Genomic DNA, 12,989 nt, shown 5'->3' on the forward strand with positions numbered 1-12,989 from the left:
ATTAAAAACAAAAAACTCTGCAGAAGAGTAAAACAATAACTGCATCTGGACAAGAAAGCAAACCTATGCACTTTCTCAACGTTTGTTCTGCTGAACCGAGTGCTGGTATCAGAAAGAGTTCTTACATACTAGAGTTTAGATTGTCTGCCTGAACCCGAGCAAGAACCCGAGCCGAACTCGGGCCGACCGAGAATTCCCACTGCTTTCCTCGGGGCTCTGTCAGGTTTGGATGTTGAAAATGTTCTGTGACATAGACCTCTATTTTAAAGTAACAAATCACATTGTGATTTTTGTGATGTTCCACCAGTTTCAGCTCATCCGTGCTCTTAAAGCTTAACAACCCCCTAACTCCTCCCCTGGACTAAAGCAGCATTATACAGAATCACCGGAGCACTTTTTTCACAAAAAAGAGCTCACATAGCATTCATTCATACTAAAGACCACAACTAGAAAAAAAAACAATGAAATTAGATTTTTAGTAAAAAGAATGTAATTGAAATATTAATTTATTAGATTATTCATGAGTCTGATTTAATAGGTTGCTTGAACCAGTGGTTCCATGGAGTTTAGGAGATCCCTGTTCTTGGTCTGTTTCAGCCAATGACTGTAGAAAACATGGATGGCTTAACTTAGCCTGTTTCTTCTTAAATGTTTAGTTCTCCTTTAAGGCTATATAAAGTGCTAAAGCAAGTTTTAGTACTGATTGAATTTTGTCTGATCGAATTTGAGGTTTTTATTAATCCAAAACAGCCTCTGTTCACTTTTTGTGTTTCACTAATATGCTGATGGAATAAATGCTTGAAATATTAATGTGTTTACAGTTGCTTTATTTACATTTGATTGACAGTTAAAAAAATTAAGTAAAATTTGATATCGGGCAAGGTTAGTATGTTTAGCATTACATTAAAAACATTGAGTGCATGTAGCATAATTTTTGTCATCTCTACCTAACACTTCACTTTTTCCAACTATTCAATTATTTTAAAGATTTTTTTCTATTTACTTAACATATTATTCTGGAGAGCTAAATGTGATTACTCTATCTATTTAATTGTTTTACTTATTTTACTGAACTCAGATGACATATATAAATCATATCACAGCTTTAAAATTTTCTCAATGTTTAGGTGTAAAAATATTTCTCCAAAAAATTGAGTTCATCACTGTTTTCTTTTTAGAGTGTATTGTATCACAGTATATGTAGATACACTGCCTGGCCAAAAAAACATTGCCACTTGGATTTAACTAAGCAAATGGGTATGAGCCTTTTGGAAAATTACTGTATGGGCGATTACCTTTCAGCTGGCAACAAGCTATTTAACTCCAACAGGTGCTTTTCACAACCACAACTGTGTAGCCTTAAAAACACTAATCAATGAGGCTAACTGGGGAAAAAAGACTTTAATTTGTTAGGGAGCATAAAGATTGGACTTATTGGAACATTGGAAAAAGGTCATATTGTTTGATGAGTCCAGATTTACCCTGTTCCAGGATGATGGGTGCATCAGGGAAAGAAAAGAGGCAGATAAAGTTATGCTCCCATCATGCCTTTTGTCTACTGTATGTCACAGAAGTATGAAGTGGCCCCTTTCCATTGGACTCATGCCGGACCTCCCGGTCCCCCTCTTGGTTGGAAGAGATTATACGGAGTTTAAGGCCGAACCTCTGCTCGAGAACAAGCATGCGAGAGGTGGACAGCGAGCCGCGGGGCCCTGCGCCCTTCTTTATTATAAAGAATAACCTCAGCTACCGTATGATTGACGTGAATAGAGAGGGTGGAGCAGATCCTCGTCCCCCGCAGCTGCATTGAAACCATAATGCACCTGGCCCACAAACACCCCCTGGGGGGCACCTCACAGCGGAGATGACGTTGACCAAGATCCAGCAGAGGTTTTATTGGCCATCCATCAGGGCTGAGGTCAAAAACCACTGCCGTCGATGCCCACCTGCCAGCTCACCAGCCCCTGCAAAACTCCGCCTGCGCTCATTCCACTACCCATCATCGCCACGCCTTACCAATGCCTAGGCATGGACATTGTGGGGGTCGTTGTTGAGGTCCAGTCAGGGCCATGAATTAATCCTGGTCACAGTCTATTATGCCACCAGATTCCCAGACTCGGTCCCCCTCCATAAAGCCACCTTCAAGGCGGTGGCTCGCAAGCTGGTGCTGTTGATGAGCCGTGTGGGTATTCCCAAAGAAATGCTCAGAGACCAGGAAACCCATTTTGTTTCCAAACTGATGGCTGACTTGTGCAAAATGCTCCAAGTAAAACGACCCATCACGTCAGTCTGGCATCCACAAACAGACGGTCTGGCAGAGAGATTTAACCAAGCGCTGAAACGGATGCTGAAACGCCTTGTCCAGGAGGATCCCTGCGACTGGGACCTTCTCCCTCACGCACTGTTGCGGTCCAGGAAATCCCCCAAGCATCCAAATAATCCTGAGGAAACGACCCCATCCTGTACCTGAGCCGAAAACTCCTGCCAGCTGAAACTCGGTACTCCGCTCTGGAACGAGAAGTCTTGGCTATCAAGTGGGTAGTAGAGGAGCTCCTCTTTTTTTAACGGGTAGGAAATTCACATTGATTACCGATCATGCACCACTTAAATGGCTTTTTAAGCACAGAAATATAAATGTGCGTGTCACGCGTTGGCGGGGGGCACTGGGCAAGGGCAAGGAGCACTATAAAAAAACACTGCAGACAAAGCGGGATTGGCCGGGAAGATGGACGTTGCACAGATTGACTGTAGAGCTCCTTCTCTTTTTTCATCACCTTTTTTATTTTGGTTTATTTTAAGCTGAGAAAGACATTAAAGAGAAAGTTTTTGTTTACCTCCATGTCTGGTCCTGGTCCTTACCGGCCGGAGCAGACCACATGTACAAGCCTGTGGGGGCAGTTTTATCATCTGGGGTTGCTGCAGTTGGTCATGTCTAGGTTCAGCAACAGTATGTGCTATAAGAATGAGGTCAGTTGAATACCTGAATATAGAGCAGGTTATTCCATCAATGGATTTTTTCTTCCTTGATGGAACAAGCGTATTCCAAGATGACAATGCCAGGATTTATCGGGCTGGAATGGTGAGAGAGTGGTTCAGGGAACATGAGATCATTTTCACACATGGATTGGATTAGTCTTTGGGATGTGCTGGAGAAGGCTTTCTGCAGTGGTCAAACTCTACCATCAATACAAGATTTTGGTGAAAAATAAATATTAGTGTATGTTTTTTTTGGTGGCGACTTTTTTTTTGGCCAGGTAGTTTTGTAACTTTGAATTATAAAATTTCCCGTGAATTTGCTCTGGAACACACTGACATTTCACAACAGTGTTACTTCTTATACACCTGAAAGTTACTGATTTATTGGCTAGTGGATATTGTGGGCGAGTAATGCTAAGGGATAATTACTGATATTGAGATACTGATATTTATAGAATGTCTTAACCTGTCACTAACTAACATAATTTACATTGCTGAGTACAGAGGGATTGAATTATATATGTGTATATATACAGTACAGGCCAAACGTTTGGACACACCTTTTTATTCAATGCGTTTTCATTATTTTCATGACCATTTACATTGTAGATTCTCACTGAAGGCAAAAATCTTTGAATGAACACATGTGTAGTTATGTACTTAACAAAAAAAGTTGAAATAACTGAAAACATGTTTTATATTCTAGTTTCTTCAAAATAGCAACCCATTGCTCTAATTACTGCTTTGCACACTCTTTGCATTCTCTCAATGAGCTTCAAGAGGTGGTCACCGGAAATCATTTTCATGTGTGCCATATCAGGGTTAATTAGTGGAATTTCTTGCTTTATTAATGGGGTTGGGACCATCAGTTGTGTTGTGTACAAGTCAGATTACTACACAGCCGACAGCCCTTTTGGACAACGGTTAAAATTAATATTATGACAAGAACCAATCAGCTAACTAAAGAAAAATAAGTGGCCATCATTACTTTAAGAAATTAAGGTCAGTCACTCCAGAAAAACTTTAAATGTGTCCCCAAGTGGAGTCGCAATACCATCAAGCACTACAACGAAACTGGCACACGAGGATCGACCCAGGAAAGGAAGACCAAGAGTCACCTCTGATTCTCAGGAAAAGTTCATCCGAGTCACCAGCCTCAGAAATCACAAGTTAACAGCATCTCAGATCAGAGACCAGTTGAATGCCTCACATAGTTCTAGCAGAAGACCCATCTCTAGAACAACTGTTCTGATTTGTTTGGGCCAAAAACACAAGCAATGGACATTAGACCAGTGGAAATCTGTGCTTTGGTCTGCTGAGTCTTTGGTGAACGGATGCCTGGTTCCCACTGTGAAGCATGGAGGAGGAGCTGTGTGGTGTTGGGGTGTTTTGGTGGTGACACTGTTGGGGATTTATTCAAAATTAAAGGCACACTGAACCAGCATGGCTACCACAGCATCCTGCAGCGACATCTGGTTTGTATTTAGTTGGACATCATTTTTTTTTCAACAGGACAATGACTCCAAACACACCTCCAGGCTGTGTAAGGGCTATTTGACCAAGAAGGAGAGTGATGGAGCGCTGCGGCAGATGACCTGACCTCCACAGCCACCGGACCTGAACCCAATCCAGATGGTTTGGGGAGTGAAGGCAAAGGGGCAACAAGTGCTAAACACCTCTGGGGACTCTTACGAGACTGTTGGAAAACCATTTCAGGTGACCACCTCTTGAAGTTCATTGAGAAAATGCCAAAAATGTGCAAAGTAGTAATCAGAACAAAGAGTGGCTATTTTTAAGAAACCAGAATATAAAACATGTTTTCAGTTATTTCACCTTTTTTTGTACATAACTCCACGTGTGTTCATTTATAGTTTTGATTCCTTCAGTGAGAATCCACAATGTAAATAGTAAAAAAGTAAAGAAAACGCATTGAATGAGAAAGTGTGTCCAAAATGTTGGCCACATATATATATGTGTGCATATGTATATATATGTCATATGAATATGAATGTCATATATATTGTAATGATAAAATAATAGAATAATGTTATCTGTAATGTAATGTGAATAATGTTAAAAAAAAAAAAATGTCATAAAAATAGAAGTAAAAACAAGGTATTCCAAATGAATTCAGTTAAATTAAAAAAACTAATTATGATAGCACAAATAAATAAATAAAACAACTGCAGGTCATTTAAAGGTGGTTACAGAGTAAAAGTTTAAAATGTCCGAATGACACCAGGGAGCTGAGATTTAGAGGTTATAAATCCCAGCTCGCTGCTGCTCTGAAGCTAAAAGCAGATTCTCCAGCTCAGTAAAAACTTTCGGAAAATCCAATCACAGAAGTGAATCTGATAAACTGTGTAACTGTGAAAATCAGCATTTCTGTAATGTATGTATGATGACAGCTGGGTATTAAGATAAAAAAACATGTACAATAAATGCTGGAATAATGTCAAATTAAAATCTGTTATTCAGAATGATAACCTTCTGACCAGTTATGACATATCTTAACAGCATGAGAGTTACTACCTGAGATCTTTGGGAGAAGATGCACGTAAGGTAAAGTTCACAGCACTTTTGCTACTGTGATAAAGTACTTGTGTGCCCTACATGCCTACCTATTTGCCACTCAAAAGTTTGAAGTCACTAGTCATGTTTATATTGTGTAAATCATTATTAAATATGCAGGCCCAGAAATATTTGGAGTGTAACCCAATCTCTTTATGATTTAGGCTCTGCATGCCAAATAAAACAACTAAGATGCAATTGGTGTAGACTTTATTTCAAGTAGTTATATCTGAAATATCTAAAATATATTCTAAACATAATATTTGGAAGCTGTTGTTGTAAACACATAAATTGCGTTTAAAGGAGAAAAAAGAGGAAAGTATGGAGAAAGCTTAGAACAACTCCACACAAAGCACACAAAATCTTCTGTAAAGCATTGTCATGGCATGGACAGGCATGGCTTCCAGTAGCCATGGGTTTCCAGCCCTGTGTCACTAGAGTTTACTTTAAGTTGTGACAGAAAACAGTGTACAGGGATTTACTTTCTGCTCACTAACACTACAGATGGACAATGACCCAAAGCATACTGCAAAAGCAACCCAGGAGGTAAAGAAGTGTAATATTCTGCAGTGGTCAAGTCAGTCACCAGATCTGAACCCGATCAATGTTTTACAAAACTAAAGGTAAAAACACCCACAAACAAGCAACAAATGAAGACAGCTGGCAAAGCATCATAAGATATCAAATCCAGCGTATGGTGATGTCCATGGCATCCAGACTTCAGGGAGCCATTGCATGCAAAGGATTCTCAATAAAGTATTAAAAATTAGAGTTCATTTGTCTAAATACTTTTGAGCCCCTTAAATGTACAGGATTTGTAGAAAAATGGTTGTAATTCTGAATGTTTCATAAGGCATTGTTGTTCAGGCCCTTGAATTAAACCTAGATGTCTAAATATCAATTGCATCTCATTTGTTTCATTTGAAATCCAGTGTGGTGGCATGCAGAACCCAAGTGATTAAGGTTGTATCACTGTATATATATTTTTGGGGCTAACTGTAATTAACAAAACCCTTCTCAATTTTGCTGTTTTTCACTTTTTGACACAATGAAGAATTTAGCAATAGTTATTTTCTGAATGGGCCAATTAAAGTGCTCCAAATCCAGATTTAAATCGTTTTACATTGACCTGGGATTTGTACAGTCATATGAAAAAGTTTGGGCACCCCTATTAATCTTAATCATTTTTAGTTCTAAATATTTGGGTGTTTGCAACAGCCATTTCAGTTTGATATATCTAATAACTGATGGACACAGTAATATTTCAGGATTGAAATGATGTTTATTGTACTAACAGAAAATGTGCAATATGCATTAAACCAAAATTTGACCGGTGCAAAAGTATGGGCACCCTTATCATTTTATTGATTTGAATACTCCTAACTACTTTTTACTGACTTACTGAAGCACAAAATTGGTTTGGTAACCTCATTGAGCTTTGAACTTCATAGCCAGGCGTATCCAATCATGAGAAAGGGTATTTAAGGTGGCCAATTGCAAGTTGTTCTCCTATTTGAATCTCCTCTGAAGAGTGGCATCATGGGCTCATCAAAACAATTCTCAAATCATCTAAAAACAAAGATTGTTCAACATAGTTGTTCAGGGGAAGGATAGAAAAAGTTGTTTTAGAGATTTAACCTGTCAGTTTCCACTGTGAGGAACAGAGTAAAATGGAAGACCACAGGGACAGTTCTTGTTAAGCCCAAAAGTGGCAGGCCAAGAAAAATATCAGAAAGGCAGAGAAGAAGAATGGTGAGAACAGTCAAAGACAATCCACAGACCACCTCCAAAGAGCTGCAGCATCATCTTGCTGCAGATGGTGTCACTGTGCATCGGTCAACAATACAGCGCACTTTGCACAAGGAGAAGCTGTATGGGAGAGTGATGCGAAAGAAGCCACAAACAGAAAAGCTTTTGCATACCTCAGGCGACTCTGTTTGTGGCGTGCTTGCAGAAATGGCTTCTTTCGCTGTATTGTTGACCAATGCACAGTGACACCATCTGCAGCAAGATGATGCTGCAGCTCTTTGGAGGTGTTCCTCACAGGACTATGGTCCTTACAGTGAAAACTGACAGGTTAAATCTCTGAGACAACTTTTTGTATCCTTCCCCTGAACAACTATGTTGAACAATCTTTGTTTTTAGATCATTTGAGAATTGTTTTGAAGATCCCATGATGCCACTCTTCAGAGGAGATTCAAATAGGAGAACAACTTGCAACTGGCCACCTTAAATACCTTTTCTCATGATTGGATACACCTGGCTATGAAGATCAAAGCTCAATGAGGTTACCAAACCAATTTTGTGCTTCAGTAAGTCAGTAAAAAGTAGTTAGGAATATTCAAATCAATAAAATGATAAGGGTGCCCATACTTTTGCACCGGTCAAATTTTGGTTTAATGCATATTGCACGTTTTCTGTTAGTACAATAAACATCATTTCAATCCTGAAATATTACTGTGTCCATCAGTTATTAGATATATCAAACTGAAGTGGCTGTTGCAAACACCCAAATATTTAGATCTAAAAATGATTAAGATTAATAGGGGTGCCCAAACTTTTTCATAAGACTGTACCTTGTCTTATGCAATGTTGCCATTTTGGAGATATGAGCATTTTGCATGACCAATGTTTTGAATGATTTGGATAATGTAATTTGACTAAAACAAGAATTATATAAAGAGTTAATTTGCTAAAACAGGGCTGGACAATAATTTGATACCTTAATTTTGTTATATGAAAAAAACTTGGAAATACAGTTTGCATCTCCATTGACACCAGCAGTCTTTTAACCTAGCTAGCATTGAGCCGACAGCTGTTTTGAGGGTAATAACTTAGAACGTGAGTAAACTATGGCGATGATCCCATATAAACCCCATATCATATCATACTGCAGGACTTGCCCACTCTTACCAGCACAAACACGATCTGTTATTTAAAAAAAAAAAAAGATTAATTCTGCTCTGATTTACAGTTAGCATCGCCAGCTGTTTGTGGCGAATTTGCTATTGTGGACTTTGTAATAAAAGTCCTCAGGCATTTTGTTAACATTTTATTTGCACTATTGTGTTAGAATTTAGTAAATAAGCATTTTAAGCAGGGCTTGAATATTTCACTGATACAGAGCAACGTATTTCAACTATTCATTTAAAACATTTATTAGAATGTAGTTACTCTTTAAGACGTATTCGAGCAGCCTAGAATCTCCTGCAAATTACCTCTGGCATGTTATCTTTTTAGTTATGTAATTATCTGCTATAATTGTTTTTGTAATATTTCGGTGAATTATGGTGCAGATATAATAAATTGGTCTCTTTGTTAGAAATATACTGTATTTACATCATATGTTACTGACTGCTGTCAGTTCACTGCATTTAAAAATGAGCAGAAACAGCAGAACACTATACTATACAGAACACTGTAGCCTGGCAATGCCAGTGTGTGATGTTTAGCACAGGCTGTAGCATTTATACTGTTCATATCAGTATTGAAATTATACCGTATCAACCAAAATTAAGAAATATATTGTGGTATACAGTGGTGTGAAAAAGTGTTTGCCCCTTCATATATATTTTTTTTGCATGTTTGTCATTCTTAACTGTTTCAGATCCTTAAACAAATTTGAGCATTAGTCAGAACAACAGAAGGCATAAATTAATGGCTTTTGGGTTTTTCACAAACTTGCTCTTATCACACTCTATGATAAATAAATATGTTTAGAACCATGTTTACTGTCCTGTGTACATTTTCCTTCTAAATATCTGTGGATCCTCTAAATTACAATTACATCATTAAAAGTTGTAATTAGAATAATGCTAGCTTTAGCTAATGCTACAGCCCATTAAACTGAAGTCACCGCACAGCGGATTCAAATTAGTGCAACACCAGCGAACTCTGCTCGTAAGTTTACAGCCCACCTGATCCATCTAATGAAATAACTGCCCTTGCTAGCGCAAGCTGAATGTGTTACAGGGTCAACCACCCTGGTTATTCAAGTTAGACCAAGTTAGACTCAAAATACATATTTGCTGTGCTCTTCAAGATCCAGTCAACCAGCCTGTTTACTCCCCAGCCTCTCTGGATTTAACAGCGGGTTGGTAATATGGGTTATGGTGCAGTGGTTTGTTTCTTATAAACATTCTAATGAAGTTTATTATGCAGTGAAATAAATGAAAGAAGTTTGGTGTTTAGTTGTTTTATTACATTAAGCAACACTTTTTCCTTATAATAGGTTTTAGGTTTTGTTTTTTCTGCTGTAACCAGGACATGTATAAAAAAATAGAGATCCAGACTTAAGTAAAAGTACAAATACGTTGTCAAAATAGTGACTTGAGGAGAAGTTGAAGTGTTCTTTAAGCATCATACTTAAGTAGAAGTACGAAAGTATTCAACATTTTTTCTACTTAAGTATTGCAAGTAATTCAATCTAAAATGTTCTACTTAAGTACTGAAAGTAAAAGTACAAGTATTGTGTTATGTAGTTATTACTGAAAGAAGTCAAAAGTTTAAATATCATATTGTTTATATTATTTCAAATATTTAGGCTAAAAGACACTCACAGTTGGCTGTAGCAACAGCACAAGTGCATTTGCATGAAGTCTTAAATTAAGTCTCTAAGCAAAGTTACCCAAAAGAAAGGCTAAACTGCAAGCTGTTACATTGTTTTAACAAATCTGGCTTTAAAACAAATATTTTAGCACAGGTGAAACCCAGCCAGACCGCCCTCCCTTAGAAAAAAACATGGACTGTAAATAAATTTGAGAAGAGTTTCCAGGAAGGGTGAGTGTGTCATGTTAGAAGAAATATAATCATTTAGACTCAAATCAGATACACAAACATTCATGTACAGGGGACGGGTGTGTTAATTTACAGTAGATATATTAGATTCAGTAATATTTTTAAATATTTCTATCAAAAATATCTCCTGGAGCTTCGTTATCTGGTCTAATTTAAATAGCTAAAAGTGGAAAAACTATTTAAAAGTCAGTATGGATTTTTCAGGGCATCTGCTTACATTGAGCAGTGGAGAACAATTTACTCTGTCACATAAATCTGAATATGGCTCATTTATTTTGGAAATCAAACCCAAAATCCATGACTGACTGACTGACAAGACACACACGACATATCAGGAGTGGGACATTACGTCGAACAATAGCAGAATAAAGTAGAAGGGAAATGCTGCAGCATTACATATAGGGTGACCAAACGTCCTTATTTCCCAGGACATGTCCGTATTTCACGTCCTGTCCCGGGCGTTCCGGGTTTTTTTTTTCCAAAAAGTGAGGAAATGTCCTGGTTTTTAAATTACCTTCATTGAAGCATTAAATTTACAGGCGCTAGGGCACTGCGCACGGTGCTGCGTGTGAGTCGCGTCAGTGAGAGCAGCCCTGTTCTTAATCAGAATGTAGACAGTGTGATTGTCAGTCAGTGCTGCCAATCTAGCGACTTTTTGTGGTGTTATTGGAGACTTTTGGCGGCTGCTGCCGTGAGCCCCGCCAACATCACTCACAGTGCAGTCTCTCAGTCAGAGCTTACACACCGCTCCACCAACACCGTGCCCACAGCCACCGCTGACTGACCCCGCCCCGTATTTACAGATCAGGATGTGTCTTCAGTGTGACACGAAAAAAATATTGAATTTAACTTGCACAGTCTCAGTCACTCACCACCTCCACAGTGTCTGCCTCTTTATAAAAAGCTAAATATCTATTGAACCATTGAACAATTTGTCTATGATAGCTTTAAAAATACAGAAAACGTAAAAAAATATTAAAATAAAGCAAACAAAAACCCTAAAAAAAAACAGAAATTAACAGTTCTGGCTAACTGCTGCTCTTATAATAACATTTAAGAACACAGCAAAAAAACTAATTTATGTAATTCACGTAAAAATGAAGTTATTGTAAAAAATGACAGCCTATTTAAAAAGTAACAGATGTTCATTTGTAACATTTCTAACATATTGAGGATGTTTTTTACACACTTTTTTCACTCCCACAACCTTAATCCTTTTACAGCTTCAAAAACATGTATTATGCAAAATAGGTGTTGACGTCATTTAGCGACTCATTTAGCGAACCCCCCCCCCCCCCCCCCCCTTTCTCAGTGGAAAAGTTGGGAATATTTGTTCATATAGCAGAGAAGCATCACTATAGTGTATGATGAGGTTGGAGCAAGTCAAATACTATCCAACACGTACTCTGCATGGTTTGTAGATAAGAAGGTGAAAAAAGAAAGCACGCGTGTTTACTATGGAGGACCAAAAATGACATAAGTATAAATAAATAAATGTTGAAATAAATAAATAAATGTAGAAATAAATAAATAAATGTTGACATAAATAAATGCACATATAAATGAATAAATAAATATATAACTAAGAAATGTATTTATTAATTTATTTATTTACCTATACAATTATTTGTGCATGTATTTATTTATTTATATATTTATTTATGTATTAATTTATTTATACATTTATTAATTGCAACATTCATTTATTTATTCATTTATATATTTATACATTTATATGTGTATTTCTTTATATAATTTATATAATTTTTGGTGCTCCATAGTTTACTTGTTTAAAGAACAATTTGACCTGATTTTTAATGTTTGTGACTCTCAGATTAGGTGAAGTTTGCAGTCATGTTAAATTAAAAAGTCATGTCCACTGTTTTGAACGCTGTTTAACGCTAAACGGAAGTGTCCTAGGAACAGCTACGTCACTTCCTACGCTCATGAATATTCCTCTGAAACGGTCTATATGAGATTTTGGAGTGCTATAAAAGCTGCAAAACAAATCGTTATCCACTGACTTATCCACAACCTTAAAGAACACCTTCTATAATATTAATCTCATGCGTATCAAGTAATATTATTGTATCATTTTGGAGTAAATGGATACAAAACTTAGAAAAATATACCAGAATTTAGAGAGCTATAAAAACTAAAAATTTATTGTTATCCAATGTCATAAAGAAAAACTTAAAGAATACATTCACTGTATTTTGTATGTCTATTTTGTTTATGCATAAACCAAATTTCCCAATAGGCTGGGTGCGCAGATTTTAGGACACAATATATTTTAATTTTAAATGACTACCCAAGACCTACAATGCAAGTTCAATTATACCAGTAGTCATTAGTAGTAGAAGAAAATCTAGGATCAGTATTTTTACAAAAAATACCAAAAATCTACAAAATTAGTTTTTGTTTTTGTAATTGTGATAATCATATACACATTAAGCCATCCCAAATGACTGTAAACCCAAAAGAAAACTGTACTGATAATCCTATGAGTAATCTTGAAAGTTTTTAAAAAATAAAAGGTTTAGGTATAATCCATTTAAATATTAGAAGCCTACTACAGAAAGATTGAATGTATTATCTTAAAATCCTGGTTGCACAATCTGATCCCAATATAATAGTTTTATCAG

At 37.0% G+C, this 12,989-nt stretch overlaps 1 protein-coding gene across 2 annotated transcripts in view; it reads left to right on the forward strand.

Annotated features, from left to right (window-relative positions):
• The window catches only part of tyw5 (tRNA-yW synthesizing protein 5), a 93,308-nt gene that overhangs the window by 64,564 nt on the left and 15,755 nt on the right, over positions 1 to 12,989 (forward strand). The window contains exon 4 of one of the 2 annotated variants that reach the window (XM_007239514.4): positions 5,494 to 5,538. The exons of the other annotated variant lie outside the window; for it this stretch is intronic. Coding sequence (XP_007239576.1) covers positions 5,494 to 5,538 — 45 coding nt within the window. The remainder of the gene's footprint in view (positions 1 to 5,493; positions 5,539 to 12,989) is intronic. 2 annotated transcript variants of the gene reach the window in all.

The sequence above is a fragment of the Astyanax mexicanus genome, chromosome 11, assembly GCF_023375975.1.
Source record: "Astyanax mexicanus isolate ESR-SI-001 chromosome 11, AstMex3_surface, whole genome shotgun sequence".
NCBI classification, from domain to species: Eukaryota; Metazoa; Chordata; class Actinopteri; order Characiformes; family Acestrorhamphidae; genus Astyanax; species Astyanax mexicanus.